Source organism: Drosophila sechellia, chromosome 3L (genome assembly GCF_004382195.2).
Source record: "Drosophila sechellia strain sech25 chromosome 3L, ASM438219v1, whole genome shotgun sequence".
In the NCBI taxonomy this organism is placed as follows: domain Eukaryota; kingdom Metazoa; phylum Arthropoda; class Insecta; order Diptera; family Drosophilidae; genus Drosophila; species Drosophila sechellia.
The window spans coordinates 12,917,576-12,943,855 of NC_045951.1; the positions used below are offsets into that span (position 1 = coordinate 12,917,576).

General features: G+C 41.4%; 2 protein-coding genes and 1 non-coding gene across 3 annotated transcripts in view; 2 read left to right on the forward strand and 1 right to left on the reverse strand.

Annotated features, from left to right (window-relative positions):
• Positions 1 to 3,818: 3,818 nt before the first annotated feature.
• LOC6605554 (protein slit) overlaps positions 3,819 to 26,280 on the forward strand; it is a 49,949-nt gene continuing 27,487 nt past the window's right edge. Inside the window, exons 1-2 of the mRNA XM_032717570.1 lie at positions 3,819 to 3,899; positions 25,666 to 25,723. The gene's annotated coding sequence lies outside the window, so the exon portion shown is untranslated. The remainder of the gene's footprint in view (positions 3,900 to 25,665; positions 25,724 to 26,280) is intronic.
• LOC6605551 lies at positions 21,539 to 23,263 on the reverse strand. Its single transcript, XM_002030339.2, has 2 exons — positions 22,512 to 23,263; positions 21,539 to 22,457 (listed from the first exon to the last, which is right to left on the reverse strand). The coding sequence occupies exons 1-2, from the start codon at positions 23,150 to 23,152 to the stop codon at positions 21,641 to 21,643; spliced, it is 1,458 nt and encodes a 485-aa protein (XP_002030375.1). The 5' UTR covers positions 23,153 to 23,263; the 3' UTR covers positions 21,539 to 21,640.
• Trnad-guc lies at positions 24,055 to 24,126 on the forward strand. Its single transcript has one exon. It is a non-coding gene; the product is annotated as a tRNA-Asp (tRNA).

Here is a 26,280-nt window from a genome sequence, read left to right on the forward strand (position 1 = left end):
GCCTGCACTAAGTAAACAAAGAAAAGTTTCCAAGTACTAATATCGAATTCAACATTTATGACCTATGACCACTTCATCGACTCAACGAGTTGATGCATTTGCTGTGCATATTTCAAATGCAAATATTTACATCAATTAAAGCGATTTATTTGCGAAATGAATAGAAGAATCTCGCCAGACACAAATAATCGGAAACTAACTCAATTAAATTCGCCATCATTGAAGTGCATCAACTACCCGAAGAGTCCTTGAAAGAGCTTTGAACTCTGCCCAGATCCATTTTGGCTTTTTGCCCCCCGCTCGATTGATTTCGTTTACCTCAAATGCACTCTATAAATGCAAATCAGTAGTGAGTAGCGCATTGGAAAACCAGCGAGACACTTGTGCATATCCAACGGATACACATGCCCACTGTCGAGTATCTTTGAGGTTGCCGTGTGCTGCAGGCCGAGATTTCTTTTGGCCATTTACAAATTGCTCAATGTTGGCTGTAATAAATTATTTATGTTATTGCGGCGTTGTCAATAAAGACATAAGTGCGCACAATCAAAAGCGAAACCCCAAGCGGATTGACACCGAGCGGGGGATCAAATTGCTAGGGGGAATCGGGTCGAGCAATTACTATATGCTATATGCTACAAACTCGATGGTATACCAGCTGGAACACCAACAATGGGGCCATAAAAGCGCAGCCCAAGTGCAGGCCATAAAAAATGGAAATAACAAAACACACAAAAGGCCCAAAGAAAAAAAACCTCCAATTTGACACCGAAATCAAATTAACATACAAAACTTACATTCCACATTACAATCCGGCAAACAGACGTAGCTTTTGTGCAAGCGAGCAACAAACAATTGAGTTGGGGAAAAATCCGAAAATCACAGTTGGATGTCGGAGACCTGTCATTTAAACACTTGTTCGCCTCACTTGTTGGGCATTTTCTTGCCTGCATGGCCGCATACAAACCGCAGAAATGGCTTGTTTTTCCACATTTTCATTTTTGTTTCGTGTTTAGTGCTCATTTTTTTGGCATTTACAAAATTCTTGTAGCTGTCACGTGTCGCAGCGACAAATTGGCATTGATGTGGGCGGTGGAGTGGGTGGCATTCCAACAGGTGTTCGAATTAGATGGCATTAACCAACACTACTTTTTAGCTTGGTAAGATCGTTGAAAGCATAGGAAAGCATAGCACAATTTACACCTAAATATCAAATACCACCTATTTTTATTAGTTTACTCTAATTACAATTATTTTGTAAGAATGCCTCGTTAGCAGTTAATTTTTCAGCTATTTGCTCGTGCGATCGGTGCAGTGCAACCCCCAAAAAATGTGGCACTGCTATGTAGAACAACGCCAGCGTATCAAAAACTCCTTCAAGGACCTTCTCCAGTGCCACTCAAACTGTAATTAAAGCCAACGCTGCTGCTCATCGACTCTTGAAGCCGTTTGCAATCCGTTCGCTCAACAATGGGTGTTTAATGTGCGGGCCTGGGGCATTTTCATCGCATAATCATTTTTTGTGCCCGAACAGGGATCATAAATATGTCGCAGGCACTTGAGGCAGCCTCTCGCATTTATGTCGCTGCACACGGAGGAAAACCAACCCCGTGCCACCCCATTCCACTACATTTTCGGTGCAGGTTCTTGAGTGTACGTGTGCGAAGCCTGCACTCTCAATTATGTCTTAATTCGTATCTAATGGATATTTTCTGTGTGAATTTTCATGATTAATCGCCGCCCGAGGGTGCAGGGGGGACAGCAATCACACTGAAACAAAAACTACACTCTGAATGATGTGCTAACTAGTTACACTAACAAAGAACTGATTTTACTTTAACTACAGAATTTTCCTTTCATTATAATACATTTTGAAATATATATGTATAATTTCCACGCCCAATACAAATTTGCAATATATACCTGATATTGTTATCAGTGTACGTAAAAGGGTGGTTTGCCGACTGCAGTTGTTCACACATGTTCACAAAAAAGAGTGCAAAGATTGGGGGTTGTGGGGGGCGGACAACGGGAACTGCGAGCGATAACTCAACTCCACCGAAGGTTCCCAACTTTCTTTCCCCCTCGATTTTCTTTTTTTGAAAATTTGCAAGGCAATTGGATGGGGTGGGTGAAATTTGCAATTGCTGGGGTGTTGCAGTTCGGCATTAACGGCATATGCACCGTATGTAGGTTTTTACGTTTGTGTGCGTAGACGGCGACGTGTTGCAACTTCCGGTGACGTCGACGTAGTCGCAAAAAGTGATTACGCGGCATTACACGGCAGCAGCAAACCGGCGACGGTTTTTGCAAACATTTCCAAGAATGCAACCGCATTTGCCGTCACCTCGATACTCCCCCCGCCCCCCCTTAAGCGCTCAAACACCACCCACTTTTTCGTTGGTAAACAAAAAGCATCTGAAATGCAATTCGCACTTCGGCAGCACAATGGCGCCATCTAGCCGCGCTTAGGCGAACTATGAAAGAGAGCCAGATAACGCGGGTGTTTTTCCGAGAGAGAAAATTGGTGGAAGCCCAATCTAGTTGGGAATTTTATCTAAGAGCGAGAGAGAGTGTTGTCGGTTCTCAGTTCAATTTTCCTCTCTGTTTATCTTTGACTGCTGCATTTGCATTCATTTAAGGCGTTATTGGTGTCTCTGCTGCAACCGCTCCCAAAAAATCAGATTTACATGTCGTTGTTGTTGGTTCTTTTTTATTTATTTATTTTACTTAGCATCGCATCTGATAAGAAAGTTATGTGTGCTGGGCGAGCAATGAACTTATTGGAGCCCCTGTAGGCAGGGCTAATTGGGACCGGTCAATGCGAGCGGTGAAGGCTAATTAGCTGTGGGCGGCGGAAGTACGACATCTTATTGGATGGGAAATGTAGAGATAGGACTAATGGAAAATCAAAGATTTTCTTTTGTTTACGGTTTGATAAGAAATTGTATTAGGCTCTGCAATGAATTTATAGCCACTGAAGGTTTTCTTGAGTACTTTATAAAGGTGAAAATTTCTCTATTTTCTTATTGAAAAGCTGTATATATCGAACGAAAAAATTTGATCGGATGTTAAATTAATCTTGATACCAATACTAACACAATATAACTTCAGATCCTTTCAAAACTCAGTCGCTTGTTTGCTCAATTGCATGGAGTTGATATTGCAGTTAGCGTGGTTTCAAACCAACCATCCAGTTTCACTTTATCTGACTCAATGAGAATCCAACTTGAGTCTTGCCGGCTCAGATAAGCCCCGTTATCTGAGCGAGAGAGCATCCCATATGATATTTGCACAAAACGCCGAAGTATGCGCTCGTGCTGTTGCACACAATCGCACTCTCTTCGTATGTGTACGTGTTTGCCTCGTGGTCTCGCTCTCCCGCTCTCGTTCACTGTTAGCTCGCTTCGGCACTTAACAGCGTCTGAGAATCGAGGTTTTGAAGTTCGTGGCGTACACAGATACAATACAGCGTTAGTTCGAAAAAAATCGTGAACGTGTTTGGACACGTTGTGGAGCTCACCGTTATTTCCTATAGCAGACAGCTCAGCAGATTCGCGCGTGCAAATTCTCACCCTTCTCTTCATCCTCCTCTCCCACCCACCACCGCCATCGGTCGCTGTTGTTGTTGTGCGGGCAACTTGCTTTTTGGGGGCGGGGCACGCGGGTCATCGCAAATAGCAAAATCGTCAATCGTCATCGGCGAAACGTGTGTGCAGAATTAATGAAATGCCCGCGCCGCTTCATCAATGAAAACAAAAAGCGAGGAGACTATCCGACAAATAGTATCTCAAAGATTTGTAGCTGTGCTTTCGGTTAACGTTGTGTTTGGGCCAACATTTTTGTTTTGACAACAGTGCGTGCTAACAAACCAGCCCAGAATTGCCAAAATTATCGCGGTAAGTCCTTCGATTGGTGCCTAATTATTACTCTGTGCTGTAATGTTACTAAGTTTAGTACTGATATTAATTGGTTTAGTTGATACCTAATATTTAGTTCTTTGTTTTTGGTGTGTGTCGTATTAGTAAATATACATTGGTTTAGAAAAAAAAGCTAATAAGCATTTGTAGTTAATATGCAGAAAGAAAGAAACTGGCTTATATAGAACTAAATAGAAATAAGAGAACTTTAGTAATATTTTGATTGATAACGATCGAATTTTAATCAATAATCCAAGCAAATTTGTTACCTTACATATGAACATCTTTATAGCTACATGCATAGCTAAAAAGCTTAGTTTAAAGCGTAGATTTGGATGTTTTACTATTATTTGTTTAAAATAGTGTGTAAGTAAGGTAAAATCCCTAACTAAGGATTGACCTTATCAGATATTACAGTTACATTTAATGAAGAAGCTCTTTAAGGCCCGAAAAAACGCCTTGACAGCAGCATGACATTCTCTTTTCTTTCATTGCCGTTGTTTCAATGTTCGATCGATAAGTTTTATGAGTTTTCGTTGTGAAATTTTGAAATCATTAATTATGTCTCGGGCGTCAGACTCGCTCGGAGTTTCCGTCCAGGTCCCCAGCCGTCTCATTTTGGGGTTTCTGTCTGGGGAACAGGTTTCGTTAGAGCGAAAAACTTAAAGAACTTTTCGAGGTTTGTGCGATTCCGGGAACTTGTTAGGTGCTGCCTGGTGGACTCGTGTTTGCTCGCCCCTCTTTATGGAGATGTGGATCTTTATGAATGAACGAGGTGGGGCTGCTCAGTTCGGAGGCTCAGGCAGCTGGGCAGCTGAGCGGCTGAGCGGTCCGAATGTCTCGTGTTGTGGGCCTTTCTCGTTGACACTTTTGAGGAATGTCCGCTTGGCCCCACTGGCCTGGCCAACTGGGAATGGGTTAGACGTGAGCTGGCGTAAGTCTAAGATGCTGGGATGTACTAAAGTTCGAGGAATTCGAACGGTGAATAGAGTTTGGGCCGAAATCAAGAAGACTTCAAGGAAATGGCAGTAGGAGAACATTTTTAAACCAAATATGCATAGTAACTTTATGGGTTTCAGTATTCTATAGACTATATTCCGACACTATAAACTATTTCAAAGATTATCACCCATAGAAACGTTTTTTTTTTAAATACATGCTTATCTTTATGTTGCGCCTTCCACTCTGTGCTTCTACCAGCTTCAACCGGTGACCTTCATTATCTCCATCTGAGAACAACCTGGAGGCGAAATCTTAAAGCAAGTCCACACTCATTAAAGCTCGCAGCGCCTCTGTTGTTATCAGGCCCGAAAATGCCCACCGAAAACGCCAAGGCCGAAGCCGAAAACTTCCAACCTGCATTAGCTAAGCAGACAACTGAGCAGGGAAGCTAGCTGGGTCTGAAACAGAAAACTTTTTAATTACCAACAGGAAAAAAACATTTAAGATAAAAGCCAGGTAACATGGGGCAGGTGGGAGAGGCCACTCCGCCCCCACCCCCACCCTCTTTTGCATAAATTGAAATTACGGCAACTGTTCCAGACTTCAGGATGAAGAAGAGTCCGAGTCGAAATCGAACCTTTTACTTCTCACTCACTGACCCGAAGGTATTTATGACCTTCGTAAATAGGAAACCGAAGGAATAAGCAGCAGGTTTAAGCCATCTGAGAGCTACAAATTTTACAGCTTAAATATTTTTTAGCCATTAGATAAACAAATAGAAGGGGCAGAACCAGAGGTAGAAGAGAAAAGAAAAGAACGAAAATATCTTTCAAGTACAATGTTAGGTAAATATAAACAAAACTTTACGTCTTTGGAGCTCACACTTCTTTTTACAACCTTCCAGACTTTTAGATGCTGCACTTTGGCTGTTTTCTGGTTTTTTGGTTCTTCCTTTTCAGCTACTTAAAGCTTTTAGAGCGGCAGCTAGATGTAATATAAATTACATTAGCTAAGTGCCAGGCGGCAATTAAAAACAAAAAATACTCGTGAAGTTTTCCTCCGTCTTTGTTGTTGCTGATAATGTTGTTAATGATGTTGCGGCAGCATCTTCAACAGCCCTATCCCATCGGCGGCATCATCATCAGTGGCATCATCATTAAGAACATCATTGCTACCATTAGCAGCATCATTAGAACGTCAACTTAATCAAGGTTAAAAAGCATGTGGCGTGCCTGCCCCAAAAAAGTCGAGGAAAACTCAAGAGATGCGGGAGTTGGCATCCCGCTCTATCTCTCTCTTTTTATGTGTGGTATATATGGTATATGTATATATATATTCGATTCTGTAATTATTGACGCCGACGATGTCTTCCACGTTAGACATAAACATAAACATATTGCGATGACTGAAATTTGGTAAGATTAGGAAAAGTTATGCAAGGATTGGGCAAATTATGTTGGCTAACATGGTGTAATATTTTTGGGGATGAGGTAATTGTAGTGGTAAACATACATAAATGGCAGCTAATTGGACAGAGAAAAATTGAGAGCGAAAATGTTGATAAATCGAATAATGATTTATAGCTAGGGAATAGAAAGGGAACTACCTCATAATGACCAGTATAATCTAACACAAAGGAATAAAAAACTTAAAACCCCGATCATTTAATGTTATCAGATTTAGCCAATCATGCCACTGATATTTTTATAACCCTTGTTCGCTTTTCACTTTTCAATTTAACCACCATTTGGCAACCCCATCATCAAGATAGAATCGAGATTCTGCTGCCTTGACATTTATGATGCCAAGCAAATACTTGAAACTCTAATAACCCCAGAAAATCACCCCAAATTACAAGTACGAAAATAAGTTACCCCGAATGACCGCCATTAGGCCTGAAATCAAAACATTTTACAACACCAATTATGTGATTTTTTTGTGTTTGTTTTTTTTTTTTAGCGATCAGAGCCAAAGTCAAAGTAATTTCTATTTTAATAACTAGGCAGCGTGGCCAGGCCAAGTCCATTAAATATAAATATCTCGAGAGATATACTTTGCAATTAAATCAGCAACAAACTGCAAATGAACCGAATCGAAATGCGAGAGAACCAGCTCCATTATATGGGCATTATCTGCCTGCCCATAACTATCGGCTCAATCATAAATTTAATTAGCATAATTGACTCCGCAAGAACGGATGTTCGTTTTCGATTTGGGTTTTCAAAATTTCGCTCACGTAGTGGCAATTAAAAATGTGCTGGCAGCTTTTCGGTGCCATATGCGCAGTTACGCCTACCTCATCAGGCCAAAAAATATTGAAGATCAGGTGCGGGAAATGCGAGGAGAAAGGTGTGAGAAAAGCTGGCAACAGCTGGTGGAACGTGCCATTGACACTTTCGAGTGCGAGTTTATAAACATATCCAGAACTTGCCAATAAAATTGAAATATTGAAATCAAAATAAACTCGACCCGTTTTCTAAATTATTCGTTATTGTTTATATTTTGAAATAGCCTCAGCTGATGAACCATATAAAATAGTATTTCATTTTCCATTCTCACTTCCTCTGCCCCAATAATAATATTCTATGCGTCATTTGGCAAATGAGTGGAGTCGCTCTGTGGAACGCCGGTTATCTTGTGTTTACCTTTGGGGCGATAAGGCGCCAACCCGATAAGATAGAGCTACTCTGGATCTATGCCTCGATAGGGTGTGACTTGGCTTCGATTTCTGATTTTCCACACAAAAGTAATTCGCTGCATTCAGTGTGTGCTGTTGTGCAAGCTGCTGCTGCTGCCATGGAAATGGAACGGCTTGGGGGAGTTGTGGAACTAATGGACTGTTTACTTATTTATGGGCCCTGAATGTTGGTCAATATTTGTGGTTTGCCCGGGCGTTGAGGGGCGGCCACAGGGAACAAAGCCAACTCACCGAGAGGAGCTGAATGGAAAGACGTCAAAGCTCGCTTACTGTTCTTGATGGGGAATGGAGTGGAGTGTGGGGGCATATAATGTGGAAATAGTTTATAGATAGGATAAGCCCGTAAAGAAAGAATTCGTTGATTAAGAGTACTTCGACAGAAGAGGGCTGATGATTCACGTATTTTATTTTCTATTTCGAAAGCACACTTTTGCCATTGCAGTTTCTATTCATCAGCACATATAAGCACTCATTTGCTTATATTTTGGTTCCTAAATATATTCACACAAAGGTATTAATGTCTAAAAATAATTTTAAGTTAAATAAACACATTTTTCAACGGTACAATTTATTTTCCCAACATGAGCTGATTAATGAACTAATTGCTCAAGAGATAGTCGTTTAGCTAATTTCGCATTAACTAAACTCACACGTTTTCAAAAAAGTTCAGGGCCACAAAGGCCAAGTTCCGCCAGAAACATCTGTGCCGAGTGTCAAAATGTAAACTTTGCTGAAAATATATGTATATAATCACTCGCGTTGGCCAAACAAAACAGCCAAAATCCATTAATATAACGCGGAACCATTTAATAGTCCGAAAAACTAGCATGACGACAAACAGAACATGATCCATAAAATCGAGATCGTGCGGTACAGCAGCGAGCAATTTACGACAAATATGCAAAAGCTTAAAGTTACAAGACACCAGATATGAGATACAAGATAGATAGATAGATAGATAGATAGATTGTGTTGTGACCGCACTAGAGACGCCCACAAAAAAGTCTGAGCATAAATAAGAGCAAACGTCACATGAAATGTGAGGCAGAGCTGGGAAATAAATATGAAAATTGGGCTGACAACAACAAATTTATATATATATATATATATATACATTTATTTGGTGCGGTTCGCTTTTAAATTTATGGGTTTATTGATACTCTCGGGGGCAGGAACGGAATTCAAAATTTGCTTTATCAGCATGTCGGAAAGGCGAGCAAGAAAGCCCCAAACCGCAATCTGTAAAAATGTTCTCAGCGAAATGATTTAGCTTTCTATCTGTATCTCTGTTAGCACCGCATCTCTCAGATTCTCATTGTGTTTTCGCTCGGTGTTTTGAACAATTCTGCCTAGTCGAGCAATAATATGTCAAAACAAATTGGCTGAACTTGTGTAGAACACAAAAGACGTCGAAAAATTTACGTGATAATGAAAATAAATTTTTTGTTCCAGTTCTTTGTGTACTAGTATTGTTGAGTACACGAAATGCATACAATATTCAAAAGCTGGTTTAACAAAAATGTTATATATATATATAGTAGTCATATGAATATAAATAAAGGGGTGAACTATGTAATATTCTGGCTGCAAATTTGGAATATATTTAATTAACTTTTCAGGCTTAATATACTATGTCACTCCCATATGTTAGTTCAACGAACTTCTGTCCTGGATTCCTTGGAAAAACCGTCAAACCTTCACCTGGTTTGGCACTTCTGCGTAATTCTTTGGTTCGCACCATTTAGTGGCCATTTGATTTTGCATATCAATTAACGAGATTGAGCTGCCTCGGGGGCACTATTTTGGGTCTGTTCGGTTAATCAGAGTTGTTGGCGATACAACGATTAATTAAAGCCTCAAGTCGCTGAATGGCTCGTTTACGGTCTCGACCTTGCTGACTGCCTAGACAAAAAGATCATTAGTTAGAGCATCAAATAAAACAGTTTGATTACCCATAATTATAGCTTACCGAAAGTGGAGGCAAAAAAATGACGGTGGTAAACATTTTGTCGCCTTCGGATTTGATGCCTTCATTAGGAGACAGAATAGAATAGACAGAAACTTCGGCGGTGTGCCACACGGCGTATGCATAATCGTATAATTAATTGCCATAAATGTTAATTGCGCATACGCCACGTTGCGGCAATTTATCCTTTTAATAAAAGGGTTCCCACGCTCACATTTTCCCCATCTCCCCGTGTCCTTTCACCCGAAAGTTTTGCCAGTTAATTAAGCAAGTATTTTCCGCTTCTTTTCGTGTTTACCCAGTTAATTTCTGTTAAGTTTTGTTGACATGTTCGTTGTTTACCTATAAGCTAGTTTGCCAGCTGCGACAAATTAACTTGCTTCGTGTTAAAGTTTCTGTGGTTAAAGTTGGTTCTGAGAAGTTGAACAACTTATTGGATTAGTCAGGTGTTTGAAGACGAATTAATGAGATTAGAAACTATACAAACTGAAACAAGAAAAGGCAGTGAAATGGGGATAGCTTTAAGTGAGAATTGCACTTCCTCACTGAAACTTGGAATTTCATAATTTTATGAAAGAAACTTTCATACCAGGAAGCAATTTCGGAAAATACCAGTACTCAAATCCCATTTGAAGTCTTTTCTACGAGCTTCGACTATTGCATTGATTGCTTGTTGCTGTTGATTTAACCCAAATAATTTTCGAGTCAAGCAAACAGAAAATCAACAAACAAACAAACAGACAAACAAGCGCAGGCCAAACAAACAAAATGAACAACAAATCAGCAAAAACTCGAATGTAAGTAAAATCAATAATATGTTTAGGGAGACGCCCCCTCTTCTATATATTTTCCCCCCTATCTCTATCTCTAACTATCTTTATCTATCGTTGGATTGTGGATGCAACCCTTTTAAAGCGAGAGAGTGAAATTGTTTCTATCCTAAGCTCGAGCTGTTTGCTTTTAATCAAGTTTCACAACATTTATCTAATGTGTGCTCAAGTCGGGCTAATTAATGGGTTAGGGCGGTCTGGATAGTTCATTTGAATATTTAACGATTGGCGTTCAGCGGTCGCCAAGGGGGCGTGGTCGCTTGGGGGGCGCCACCTGTCCGGCAAAATTATTAATCAATTATGCAAAGTTCTCTGGGTTAAACTGCGACTTCAGCGCGGAACTTCAGCTGTTGAAATATTTGAGATTCGTCCAATTCACCTTGGGAAACAATAACAGAAATGAAGTCATTAGCTGGGCCAAGATTCAGACTACTGCGAGTATTTGAATGGCATTTTGCGAAACAAGTTTCGCTCAACACGTAAATGTGAAGCGTAACAAAACGCTAAAAAAAAGTAAATAAATAACTATGTGAGAAGAAAAAATGAAAAGTTAAATGCAAATTCGACTGGCTTTTTTTTGCTAGAAGGTTGTGAGAGAATCTGAATGATGTAATTTGTGGATGGGTGAGCTCAGTTAGCGAAGTGACTAACGAAAGTCAGTTAAACTGAACACTGGAACCTTCATTCTAATTCCATAGTTATATAGTAAGAATCGTAAGTAATTGTGCAAGATTTGCCAACTTTGCAGACATTCTTCTGCATGTACTTAAACTCGACAATAAAGGCAATTAAAGCCGATGCCAAAGGCGAACTTAAAGTGTCTCCGAAGTCAAGCGTAAATGTGCTAAAAGGTTAGAGTGCGGACAGGAAATCCCTAGAAGCTACATAGAAAATATACACACACTGCGCCATGTGAAATAAAATGCTAAAGTTATTCATTTTGCAAATAAGCAGGGTAAATATTTAATTAACAACTCAGCAGGCAAACAAATGGCAAGGGGCGGAGGTGGTGCTTGGAAATATATCTCACGTTTGCGTCGCGGGTCTAAGGTTTCCTGCTCGCTGAGGGTAATATAATATTTATTTATATGCCGCACAGCCAAAGTCACCTACAAAACGAGACGACGACGGCGATGACGACGCCCTAGAAATTGCCGCAAATTTTATGTTTCTGTTCCATACCGTACTGTCTCTCCCTCTCTCTCGCTCGTTCTCTATCTGTTTCTTTCCATGAGTGTGAGTCAATGACATGTACGAAAAGAACTAGCTTCCTCAGGGATTTTGGGTCTGAAGGTGTGCGGCATAGACATAAGTCTGTTTTAGGTATCTAGAGGACCAACAAGTATTTATGAAAGCTGAATACAATTTTTAGTCTTATACAGTGTTTATTTCTATGTATCAGAGTTATTATAAAACCTATAAAAATTCCTATAAAAAATCAATCTTAAATCACATTGATAAAAACTGCTAATATTTTAACATAAAATTCTTATATTTATTTCTACTTATAATCTATATACTTATTTCGCGCACCTTTTGTCTTCGCCGTGCGTGCTCCCTTTGTGCGCAGGGCAATATTAAACATTGTATCGCTTGAAGTCTGATTTCATTTGGCGCGTCTAACTAAGGAAAGGAACCCCAGACAGGGACTAAATAGCTTACTACAGCCCCAACCTGAACTAATTAAATTAGTTTAGTCTGCAGAAAAAGGTTTTTCCAGTGGCGGCAGTGCTGTTGGTGGGCCTTTAATTGCTTTTGTGATGAGTCTTTAAAGCCGAACTGTGGACTCGGACGATAAGGTGGCTAGCAAAATTAAGCAATTAATGAGGAATTTGTTTATGGTTCCACAGGGCAAAGATCCTTACACATGCACAGCGAAAAAAAAAAAATTCAAACAGGAAAAGTGTTGGGCTTTCGTCATTGTTTCAATGTTTTATGAGTGCTCGTAAACGGACGGGAAATGCTCTTATTGCTTTCTTTTTTGTTTCCATCCTTGAGGATTGGGCTAGCTATTAAAATGTCATCATGCATCGGCCAGGATGGAAAATGGAGAGTTGTGTGGGCCAACACCAAGTGAACTGTAAGCACGATAAGGCAGAGCACGCAATTCTTGGGCCTCCAAGGCGCCCGGTTTTATCGACTGGGAGAGAGAGCGATTCCTGGGCGTATTTATTATTTAACACCTAGAAACCTAAGCGGGAAATGGCTATAAAATTGTTGACCTTTTTTTCCCGCTGCTCATCATCATACTTTCTTTTTTGGCACACGCGTCTCGTCACTCATGCAAAAGTTTCCCAGCCCATCTTGGGTGGTCCAAAAGACTTGGTTTTTACGACCAAGTCGGTACTCCAGTTCGTTTTACGATTCAACCAATCACACACACAAACACAACATAGGTCGAAATATTTAAAAGTGCGCTTAATTATGCCCGCAAAAACGAAGACGAAATAAACTTCGCATTAATGCCGAAAAAACTGCCAGAAATTCTAAAAAGGCAGACGGCTATTGGGTAATAAACTTTATTTGCCTTCGCTTCTGGGGTAATCAACAAAGTCGTCTATGTTATATGGTGTAAGAAGTATTCGAGGTGGGTGGGATTCTTAGAAGCAGATTGGCATTTAAACCAAGTTAATGCGGCTAAGATGGTCCTTGCTTTTGTGGCTAGAAAGTATAAAGGGCAACCTTATCGGGCTAAGTTTGACAAGCAGAAATTGTGTTTCTTTAACATGACATAAATATAATAATATATTATATATGCTAGTTAGCTAATTACATTTTCTCACTTTAAAATTTTTACAGATAAAATAACATCTCGAAACACCTGCCGCTTAAATAAGGGTAAGTTCAGACCCAAGACTGAATTCCACGCCAATTCCCAGCCATCTAATGGCATCTCAGCCGTCCAAGGCTGTTGTCGAACAAGTTGGCCGTTTGCCGGGGGATAAACTACATATTCTACATATTCCCTGGTAGTCCGCAACGTTGTCCATTGGCCATTCAGGCCACCGATCATAGCGAACACATTTGGAAAAGTGGGGACATGACAGAATGGTTGAGTCTGAGATCGCCGTGGAAATTTCCATACTTATTTATGTAGATATTCTGCAAGTGCAGTTAGACTCCAGACTCAGGTGATATATCTCACGACTCACGAAACTAGTTTACGCAACATGTGGCAATTTTGCATGCCACAAGAGGCCACAGAGGACGTGCCACACAGCGCACAGCGCACTGGGGAAAAGAAACCGAAACAAAAATTGACATTTTGACATGCGGCTTGTATGCCGGGCGGTACCTCAAGATTCGCCTCCGATAAACTACAAATGGTTGCACAGCGAAGAAGTTGGGCAGCATACCGGTTCGCCGGCGCTCAAAAGCAATCCGTAAAGTGTCTTTTAAATACAAATGTTATCTACCGTGAAAAACCGAGGAGAGGAGTCCATACCTAGAAATAAAAACCGTACGTGCCGCATTTGCTGGTGCTGTTTTTGTTGTCGCCGGTACGATTTTTAATGGATTGACGGCAGACACCGAATGCACATTAGAAATCCAATCCTGGTCCAGGTTTGCGTCCAGTCCCAGTCCTGCGATCGCGGGTCTCCCAAGTCATGCACACACATGGGTCCATCCATGTTCCTGTCTGCATTTTCGCCATCCTCTCCAGTTTTCCCGCACCGCTTTGCGTGCCAGGAAAATTGTCTTCGCTACTGCAATTTTCCTTTCTGGCTTTTGCATTTCAATAACTGGATGGGTCAGTGGCTGTGGAGTTTTGTTTGGCACGTACGGCATAAAGTATCTGTCTGGGCTATCGCTTACCACCTCCCTGCCACGCCCCCCTGCCAGCAAAGGGGCGTGTGCGCCATTTCTTTTGAGGCAGTGTCTGCATATATTTGTTTAAATTGCATCGAGTGTTTGAGTGTCTTCCAGATACTTGATAAAACAAACTTCGTATCGGGTTCAGGTTTGGCCAACTAATTGGAGAGACCAGCAAAAGGTGGTTGAGGTAATTGCCCAGGGTGGAGCTATCGGAATGAGGTGATTCGATTAAAAGAAATACCTAAAATAATGTTAATTTCGATGTTGTAATTCTAAAAGTCTACAGGAAATATTAAAAATTATCAAAGGATTTAATTAAATTGGATTTTTCATCTAGAATATTTAATATTTAGTTGCCATGTCATACTAAAAGTGTAACATATTTGTTTTTCAAAAATGTATCATGTTTATACGGCTTAATACATAATGGCACTGATTCAACATTTTCCATTTAATTTGAACCTTTGCCATGGTCAACCTTCCCCCACCACATTCTACCAAAAATGTTCTCAGCAATCGAATATCTGCGCAAATCAAAGTGGGGAAGGTTGACTGTGATTCAAATTTCCGCTGTTTAATGGCCGCTAATAGATACAACCTTCATCAAATCGAATCAAATGGGACAAAACGTTATTGACAAAATGCAAGTCAATATGTCAGGCGAGCAATCAACACTCGAAAACGAGAATGAAAATCAAAGCGAAACCGGAAAATTTTACAACGCCTGAAATGCCATAAATTCTTGTGATGGCAATAATAAATAAATAAATAATAAAAAGGGCTGCCGTTCGATTCATTTTCAAATTCAAATTAGCGACATATCAAAAATGTGTCATCAGCAATGAAGATGGACTGACCCCACCACTGGCCAGTTGGCCAAAAAGGGGGGTGTAGTTGGGTATGTAGGACCAGGGAGCCATAAAAGTTGAACAAAAGCTATGCGAAACTGACTACCAACCAACCTAGAGAGCCGGATAACAATCACAGACCATAAACTGTGTTGAAAAAATATTTGCATACAGCCATAAAAAAAAGTTGGATGCTGCTGCAGGCTAGTTGGAGTCATTAAAACAAGCCAGCGACTATCAAAAACTAACTGGCCAGGGGACACTTTTTGCTCCAGTCGTGGTAATCAAATGGGTAACCCAACTATATTGATAAGCCTGTTTTTTCTAGTAGCTTTAAAACACTTTGTTTATATTTAAGGAATTGATGTCAAACTCAGTTTACAATTTAAAATGCGTTAAAATTGGTAATTACCATTTATTATATCATTCGCCTGTTTTCCCTATTAATATTAACGATCACATTAAACTCAGTGAAGCCTGAAGTTTGATAGAACAAAGTTTATACCATAAAATTGGCAGCTAAGTGCTTAAAACGCGATGGTAAAAAACTACACTTTATTTTGTTCATTTGTCATTAGGTGTCAGATTGTGTCATTATTTAAGCAGCACAAATCAAAATAAAAAAGCTATCAAAATAAAAATAGGAATATTATTTCAGTTCATTTGGTTAGCAATTTTGCAAAGCCACTTATTTCATTTAAAAAATAGGGTATTTTCAAGGCTCGACTTAATCATTTGCTCGTTTCCTACTCGTCTTATTTCAGCGTTTTTTTATGTTCATTTTTGCACTGTCGTTTGGGTTGTAATTAAAACTTGTTGGCAGACTGTCAGGCAGCGAGTTAACAAGTCGGCGGCTCCACAGTGGAAATGGGGGGCAGCGGGGATGAGCTGTGAGCTGTGAGTTGGCGAAAATATTATTTAATTGTCAGGCCAGGCGCTAATTAAAGTCCAAGCCGGGCCGCCAAGTCTCTCGCCCATTTTGGCCATAAAGCCAAACACTTAACGATGCTCCACGAGCATCTTCAGTCCGATATTTATGTTTATTGACTGGTTGGGCTGCTGCTCTTGCCGGCTGGCAACTGACATCATCATCATCAGATGGAGAAGCTGCGTCCGCTGGTAAGAGCCAAGTTGGTCATAACACTTGGGAGCAATGCGGCCGAAGGTCTGCCTAGTGGAGATGTCAGACCGAGTTATGGAAATTGTTGCAAATTATTTATTTATTTATGCACGTGGCATCCACAGCCGCGTTTGTCGCCTGATTATGTGCTTATTTATAAGAGCCAGGTACACATAAGGATAAATGCGGGATTCAGCGACTGCCACTAATGAGATGCAAGCAAACGGCATCCGCGCTGCATATGAATATCAATTATGAGAGGTGGGGACCATGGGGCCATGAGGATCATGGCCGTAATCGAAACTCAAGGGCCACGCCCCCAGTTCTGTCAGATGCCTCCTCCGCTCGGCTTTCGGGCCAAATTGAAGTGGCTGAACAGACGTCTAGACCAAGTACGCGATGCTATTCGGTGGTGGTCGTAACAAAGCTTTTAAGCCAAAATGTTTGCCCATTTGCATAGTAACAAAGGCCCGAAAGTGTCGGGGAATTTGAGTGCAGATAGTGCGGACAGCGAGCAGATAACTGATTCAAATGATTCCACAGCGAGTGGCTGGGGAGCATTTGGGTTTTCGCAGCTGGAAAGATTTTAGTCTGAACTTAAAAATATGCGGAATACATACAAAACTGTTGTGTATGTATGCGAATTGTACATATACTTTTAAACTATATTAATATTAGATAAAAACGTAACTGACTATTTTTCTGGTAAGATCCGCATAAAAATTCACAGCTACTATTACATAGTCCTTCGAAATAATTTTGCACGCTAGTAAAACGTTCCTTTACTTCCATGTTTTAACGCTTCGATTTAAATAACCTTCTTTGAGCCCATCTCAATTGACATGATTGCAGATATCGAACGTCAAACCTCTTGGGTCATTTCGACACTTGACGACAACGCCTGCCGCAGGACCAGCTCCTTGAGATCCCTTAACCGGCCACGTCCTTCGGCCCTACGCCCCCTTTCGCTGTCCTGATTATTTACAACTTGACATTTCACTTGCGATTCGCGGGGCACTTTTATGCGCTCCAATTGCATTTTATGACAAACAAAACTGACCTACTTAAGGCTCTCTCCTACGCACACAACCACACACACACACACACACACCCGGGACACAGCTGCCACGCCCATTTCGTCCTTGCTGGGTTTCTGATTCTCTCTCCAGCGCATTATAAATTTAATGGGCTTGACCTTTTTTCCCTCGATGCTCGACCGCAATTCCAATAGATTGGCAAACTGAAATCTGAGTCCAGCGGAAATCGACATAAAATTTAACTAAAATGTCCTTAAGTAGCTCAAGTGCTTAAAGGGGGGCGAAATGGTTGGGGTGAGTAAGTAAAGGATCCACAAGTGGGAGAAGTAAATTTGAAACTTTTCTATGGCTGAAGAAGATGCGCTTTAAATGGCTGCGAACTCTTTTATCTCGCTTTCTTCGCCGGCCAGGGTTGTCGCATTTCACGCTGGATGCACAGCGGCCATGGCCACGCCCCCAGCCGCCTTCGCCATTGTCAATATCCTGGCAGCCATTTCCTGCTTTGTTTTGCTGGGAAAGGTCGAACACTTTTTGCCGCCACTGTTGTCCAGTCATGGGTAAAAATTTTTGTGCCTGAAACTCTCAAGTAACTTGGCTCAAAGTGTGCTTTCTTTTTTGTTTTTCATTTTAGCCGCCCACCGCTGGCATTGAATAAGGCGTCCTCAACTAGAAGCAAAAACATTGAAAATTGTTTTCTTTTCCTTTTTTTTTTTGCCACTTTTCCCAGGACTGTCTGTATTTGCTTTTATTTTTGCTAAATTTTCCTTGGCTGTCATCTTTTTCTTCGGATGATGCCGCTGCTGCTGCTGCTGCACTTGAGGAACTTTTTGCACTCGCCAAATGTTATTTCAATGCCTGGGCCACTTTTTTGTCGTAAGCCCTCCGTTTCTATCTGGGCGGATTGTATTGAAATAAGAGTTCCGAGATGCGCTTGAATGATTTTTGGTTCGTGCAAATATTTTATTGACTATTATTCTGCCTGCTCTCGAGTTGCGTTTCAGTTCCGTTCGATTCGGCCGTCCTTGTCCTTATTGTTCTGTGTGCGAATCCTTCAGGGTCTCCGTCTATTTTCCTCTCAAGGGTTTATTTTGGCTGTGTTTTTCCCGATACACACCATATATGCGTACATATTTTTGTTGCGCAATTCCGCACTGCCGGATAAATATGAGGAAAAGCCGAGAAAAAACTCAGAATGGCATTTATGTTCTCCTAGAGCTGAGTTTGCTTGTGCAAACGAAGCAGGAAATTCAATAGGAAGAGCGCTGGAAATTGCCAAATTATGAGGAAATTTATGGCTGAATTTAAATTATTTGCAAGGCATCATTTTAAAGTTGGCACAATCGTTGTTAAGCTTTGTCATGCTCCTCGCCAGTACTTCTCTCAAATTTTGCTAAATTCAAACAGCATGTTTAACCTTTTAAATTAACGAAAATGCCGCTCATTCAAAGCGTTTCGAATGTTTTGCACATGGCTTGTTCCCTTCGATTTCCCGCCACTCGTAAGCCCCAATGAATGGCGGCAATTATAACATTTAGCACGCATTTCTGTTCAGCCCCAGCTCATTTATCATCATGACGGCATGTCTATCCCGCTACACAGTAAAAATGGAAATATTTATGCAAGAACCATATTAACTATAAAACATGTACTTAGGCAGTGGAATATTTAAGCAAAACTCGTGAAATAACTCGGAATTTGCAACCCCATGTCCTTTTAACTTAATTTGCATTCAATAGGGAACATATAGATATACAATAAATGTTCCAAGTGTACCGACAACTTTTTCTATTAATGCTTGTAGAAATGTCGGAATATTTGTATTTCGAATATTGAACGTCGTCTCTTTCTATTTTAATTGGCGGCCTCAAACGGCGCGAAACTAATGAAAAAATTATCATCAAAGAACCTAGAAAAAAGGCAATGAATGGATACATCGAATGGGGTGGAGTGTTGGAAAACAACGTTTTAAAGTCATTGCTACTAATTTTATGATACCTTTCTTCTTTGCCACTTTTCCTTTTTGGCCCGCTTCCTTTTTCCTTTTAGGGGCTTCCGCTTCCTTTGCTCGCCAAATGATTATTGCAAGCCGTAAAAGGAGAAATGAAAATGAAACACAAATGGACGCAGCTGAAATGAAACCATCCTTGAAATCTATTGTCTGTCTGGCCGTCCAGACAATTGCAGAATAAACAAACATGAAAACTGCCGAAAAAACAGCTATGAGAAAAAATCAAATCGGGCCAACAAATGATGCCTGGCGGGGGGTGGGGGTGGTATGGTTTCAGGACCCTTAACATAATTGAAAAACATCAAATCGAAATGAAAATCAAAGTACATGCCTGTCAGATGGGCAATAATCGAATGCAGCCCAACTGACATCTTTGAAATTTAAATACACTTTTAAGCGCCCAAGTAGCATGAAAATCAGCATAAGTATTTGTTGTTATTCTCGCCATAATGACGGTGTCGTAGTCCCCCCTACCCGCCCCTGTTTTTATCCCTTTTTACATGGGACTCTACTGCAAATGAAATGAAAACATGCAAAACAATTAAAAACAAACAACAAAATGACCAACAACAACAATGGCAATGGCAACCCTGGCAGCTTGTTATTGAAAATCCACCAAGGGGTTAAGGTGGCTTCGGTGGGTGGATTTCGATGGGGGCGGGTTGCGGGGCAGGGATTAAAACAACAATACCATGTCGAACACCTAGCCAAAGGTATACAACCTATCAACATCAACATGGCAACAACAATGCACTGCCGCAACAACACACACACACAACTCCATTTGCTGCGTTGCAATGGTAAAATAAATAAATATTCATGTTGGAAATTTACTTGTAAACACGCAAATTGTAAAGCAGCCGCCGCCAATGAAGGACTTTTGGCAAATATCACAGGGGTGGATTCACAGTCGATTGCTTTGTTTTCCCACTTTTCAAGTGCAGGTCAAAGTCGGGGGGATCCTAAAATGTGGCAGTTTCGAGAGAGGTGCCCAAATGGAACAAGCCATGTTCAATTGTAATGGTCTTGCTAGTTTCAAATATTTATGAAAACATAATTGCGTAATGCAAACGGGGCTGAGAGTATACAAAACAACTGCAGGGGATAGATTATAACATTTAAAAATATCTGTGATGGGGATATATGAAATATACACACATACATATGAAATTATCAAGATTTTCTTATAACTAATTATTAAATGAAAAATAAGAGCTAATAACTTGTAATAATCTTTAATAGAAATTCAATCATTTAAACCATTTAGCTGGAAAAGATTAAAAATATTTAATATTATATATGATAAAAAATTTAATATGATATATATGATAATAGTTTTGAAGTGAGATCCATAGAAATCTGACAGAACACAGTTCTGCATATGTGTGGCTTTAATAAAGGTAGCTTACACACGCTTAAATGCATATTCCATTACGTAATACACCAAAAACGTGAACAATAATGCCCGGCACACTATTTTGCCCTGTATTTTCATGGCCCTTGGGGGCGAAAAGCCAAAAACCCACACACACAAGATGAAAATGAAACTGGACTCCGAACATCCTGAACTGCTACGTGGGCTATAAACAAGGACACGTACGCAATTAATTGCAGAATTATTACAAATTTCATTACATGCTAAAATATGCAAATTGTTTGACGTTGCCTCGCCTGCAGCTCCTCTCCTATCTGCCTCTCGCTCTTTCCGTTTTTGTCTCTCTCTGCCTGCGCCATGCAATTAAATGCATTTGCATACATAATAAATAAATAATGCAGACGCAAAATTGCAGCATTAACTTTGCCGCTGATGTGCGAAAAATGAAAAGAGAGCGAAATTCTTTTAATTATCATTTTAATGTGTTTATGAACATTTAGAATAGTAAGCGAAAATTGCTCCCTAAATTGCAGTGGGGTGGCTTAAAGTGCCGAGGGGGCGGAGGTGGGACAGCTGCATTCGTTTGCACTGCAATGCCATAAAATGGCAACAATTTGCACACAGCTGTCGCCGGCGAGGGGTGTTCAAGTGGTTCGCATTGAGTCCGGGAATGGGTTTTATTCGCACCATTCTCTCCTTCCCTCCAGTCACTGGAAATATAACTTTTCACCTGGAAAATTGCTTAAAAAAATGTATTAACTGCAAATATTGAATATGTATTAATTCCAGACATCACTTTAAGTTAATTAAAAGAAATTCACATCTTTACTTTTGCACGCTTTCAGAGATATTAAATGAACTATGAATTTTTTCAGTGCCCTGTCGCTCAGTCAGCTGCAAATTGTTTGCAGCCTGTCTACATAAATGTTGCATGTCTACAAAATATTTGGGTTAAAACATTTGCACAGAGCCGGAAAAAAAGAGTATATATTTGTATTTGCATGATTGCACAGCACGGAAAGATCCAAAAGGGCATAGGCGTATATGGGACATGGGATACGGATGACATTGGATGGCGCATCAAGTGCGTTTTCTGTTGGTCAAGGAGTGGCTGGAATCGGAGATGGAGTAGGACAAATTGGAATGGTTTGACTTCTCGGGAACCACGTAGGTGCTGTTCCTTCCAAATCGAATCGCCATCCTGCTTTCCGACTCCATCTCCTCCTCCCCTGGCACATTTATCCACACAGGTCGATGGGTAAATTTCTCGGATTGGGTTCTCTTCTCCGCGAGCCAGTGGACCCGATCCCCATTCTCGTCCAACTCGGTCCGCTCCTCTTCTGCTTCAACCAGGTCCACCTCGCGATTAGACTTACGCAGCACTGACCGACGATAAGATAGTCTTCGTCTTGGGGGAAGCTGCACCTTCGGCTCTGGGGGAGATGGTGTCGGAGCTGGATGCAACACACCAGCACAGTCAGGGCCACCACGTTGGTTGCCCGGGCAAGTTAATCGCGTCCGATCACCCTCATCATCCTCCTCCAAACGGCCGAATTCGCAGTACAACTCGTCCAACTTTCTCTGCAGACAATTGCGTAGATTGTTCTGCCGGCAGAGTATCTCCTCCAGCTCCCGAATTCTTTGACCCTGAGTCTTAATAACCTTTGTGAGCTCACGCCGCACCTGCTGCTCGCACTCACAGCCGCATGGCGGTTGGGTGAAGTACTCCGTATGGGATTTGGGACAGCATTCTGGATAACAGCCGGGTTCGTCCTGTGGCAAGCCGGAAGGCTTCGAGCACTGCTCACATTTGCAGGGACACTCGTCTGTGGCATGGTGTCCGCGGCCCAGGAGCAGGACATCCGTGCAGCCTGGGAGGCAGTTGTTGCGCCGCCGCCTAAAGTGACAGAAAGTAGAAAATAATCGACACAAATGCCATGATTTTTCTGACCTAACACTCGGATCCTGCTCCTGTTCCTCTTCCTGCAGCGCCTGCATCTCCTCTTCCAGCTGCTCATCCTCTTGCATGGGAGTGCGGAGAACGGTGACCTCGGTGCCATCGATATCGGGAAAGTTACTGCCGGTGTCTTTAAATTCGGATTCCTGCACAAAGATCTCCGTGTCCGATTCCTTGGAATCTAGCCTCTTGGTTATCTTTAATTCGGAATCGCCTTCTTCCGCCGGTTGTGGTTTCAAATCCACACAGGACTGTCCCTTGCCGCAATACGTGGGCAACGAAGCGCCATTCAGGAGGAGAACATTAACCGATGGACGTTCCCGACCCGGCTTACCATCATCCGGACATTTGCATCCTTCACCATCCTTCTTTTCATGGCGGCGCTTCTCCTTCTCGCGCTCCAGATTTCGCAGCCTCTTTCCGATTTTCTTGGCCCGCTTCACAAAGTCGGGAATGTGCTCCACGCAGACGCAACATTGGTTTTGAATGCTCTCCAGGCAGCAGTTCTTCGCCGCCATGCTGGACTGCCAGATCCTGGCCTCCTCCTCTGTTTTGGGATACGCATACGCCTCGTTGCCCTGCGCATCCTTTGCCGGTGGCTCCTCGCCACAGATGACACACCTTCGCCCAGACATGAAATGGAATTTTTTTAATAAACTAATTTTAAATATTTCTGGATCTAACAAATTTTAAACATCAGAATTTGTAGAGGAAAACTATTTCTGTAGGGTTGATGGCTAAAGCAAAGATTGTTAAGGGAAATATTTTTGAAGCACGGAAATTAAACATAACATTAATAATGATAACTTTTTTTAACTTTTTAGAGGCTTAAAGAAAGTTAAAATATTGCAAGATGTATATGTGGTGGAATAAATTGTTGTGTTGCAACGCTCGTTTTTATTGATCCTCTTTTTTATGGAGATAGCGAAATAGATCGCGCTGCAATCCATCTTGCTTGCGTAATTGCTTTTCCTTTGTTTTTTTGTGCAGGCATTTTTCGCTTTGAATGCTTTTGAGCAACTATAACAACGCACCTTGCGGTTTTTGCGGCAAGTGAATTGGGCTGTGAAAGCCGAACGCGTTGCATGCGGATTCGGTTTGCTTGGGTGAGGGGAGGGTTGTATGGGAGCAGGGGCAGGTGGTTCACCTGGTGCTGGCTGTTATGAGGTGGGAATGATTTCGAAACCGCTGTGGCACAGACCCACTCCCGACTGCACTTCACTGGTCTCGTCTCTGGGGCCCCAGAAAAAAAAGAGAGAACGCGCTCTGGTATGCGCCATAAAGTGGGGCAGCACGGAGATTACTATGCTGCGAACGCATTAAAATCAATTGATTGCGGTGGAAAATGTATAAGATATGCGAAAAATCCGGATCAGTAATTACAACAAAATCTGTAAATTAAATTGTTTAAAGTTGTCGCAAGCGAGTGGAGAACGGGCGTCTGATATTGCTTAGTTTTTCTATTTAAAAGTTCTCATTTCTCAGATAAAAAGTGGGCTTATGTGTATGAGTATAATTTGACAATCATAAGTCAACATCCTCGATAGTATAGTGGTTAGTATCCCCGCCTGTCACGCGGGAGACCGGGGTTCAATTCCCCGTCGGGGAGATGTTATTCTTTTTTTGTTACTATTTTTTTTTTAATAGGCAATTATTTACTTGTGGAATAAAACCATAGTTGTATCTGCAAAATGATTAACCAACTTAAATTAACGGGTTATACAAAACAAAACCAATATTTTTCAAAAATAATAACAAAACCACCTCGACCACTAGTGGTCAATTACCATTAAATTCCCCCAGGCATTAGGCCCTAAAAAACGACTAAACTGTCAGAAAGTCGCGCCAACGCCCACTAAATAATAGAGAGCGGAAAAAAGTGCGTTTCGATTCAGTCAAGCCCAGAAATCTGCGCAAAACCGCAAAACAATAGCTACAGTGAGCGGAAAATCTCAACCACCTACCCTGCAAGAAAAGTGACCAGCGGCCAGTGGACCACAAAAATCACGTTATTTCAATTTGAATGCCAAACAATCGCCGGGCGGGCACTACTATCAGAAATGGGTCTATCTCTGGCCTGGTTTGGCATTCTCCAAATGCCTTTTTGTGGGTTAACGCCCACGGCCAGAAATTTGAATAATCTGCTGCCGTAATATCGCCAATTTATCACTGGACCATTGGGCCCAATCCCAAAACCCGGAGCTCCGTTCGCCAACCCACCAGCTGGACGCATAAAACGAAAGCAAATGTGGGCAGTTCACATTTCACTTTCGTTTCGAATTCAGATTCGGAAGGGAAGAAAATCGGTGGGGAGCCAGCCGGTCACAGACGCCTCTGCTCTATCGCATTTTCCAATTTATCAATGGCAACACGGAGGCGCGCTGTTAATGAAGAATTATGTTCATAATTTCCAAATATATTGTCGCACATCTTCGCTTCTTCACTTCGAGCTGGCTGAGGATCGCATCGGATCGGATCGTTTGGGATGCGATCCGTTGATGATGGGGGCTGTCCGACACTTAAGTGTGTCAAAATGTTGTTGCTGCCATGTGGCATGCTGGCTCCGCCGAAGATCCCCCGATGGAACCATCATCGTGTCAGTTACGGAGACACATTTCAAATATTTATGATGTTTGCTCGCTCTGACCGAACAACACACAATCCAAACACTCCAATCCGTGGCACTTCAGGGCCATCGATAACTCCATGTTCCATGGTTCACAGTTCAAAAAGTCATTTCAAGTTTCTTGTTACAGTTTCCAGTGAAAGTTTTCCCCTGGTTTCCCAATTTTTTTCTTTACGACTATTAATTTTCACTTAGTCAGCGTTCTTGGGAAAGTATTCAGTTTCCACTCAATCCTTTAAATCGAAACAGATGCCAAAACATTTTCATTTTGCCATTGGCAACGGTTTTTAAGTGGATTTAATTTGTTTCCGAGATTCCCCCCGCATCTGTTTTTGCTTTTGTTGTCCGCTATTTTTAGGCTTTCAATTCTTTTTTTTTTCTGGTGACTCTCTATCTAATTTAGTGTTCAGCTCGAATGATTTTTTTGGGGGCCGGCTCTAGTATATAGATTTAAGTGCTCATGAGAGAGCGGAAAATTTATGTGACAGCTTATTAAATTTATATGTTTGCTCTTCATTACAGATTATACCGGCAGAACGTCAGTGGGGCAGCGAGTGATTGGATACACATGTGTTAGCGGGTAAGTGCTCGGATGAATGGGCTTTGGCTATATCGATACGATACGATATGTCGGATTAAAGAGCTTCGGAAACGGGGGCTTAGGTTAATTCCTCATGATCTCGCACATGTGTCAGTCTGTTTTGGAGCATTTTAGTCTATTTGCAAGGGATTTAAAAGCTATTGGGAGGGTAATCTTGGGAAATATCTGTTAAGTGCGAGATCATAACTATGGGATGCGTAAAAAAATATACTAAAGTACACATTTTAAAATACACTAAACTACTCTCTATAATTAATACATAATCACCTCTTAGTGGACCATTCACTTTGTGTTCGAGTGCTTCAAAACGGGCTCCCAAGTGCCACTAAACGTGCCCTGGACTCGAACATAAACCCAACGTTAACCCCATTCAATCCGTACTTAAATCAACTGAACCTCCACCCACCTGTCAACCGGGCCGTTGGCACCTTCAGCCCAGCAGATAACTCAACTTGGCTCAGCTCGGGGCTCAACTTGGTGCAATCGCTGAATGCCAGCCAGCCCAAAACTGCAGCTGACTTGATGTGAAAATTCAC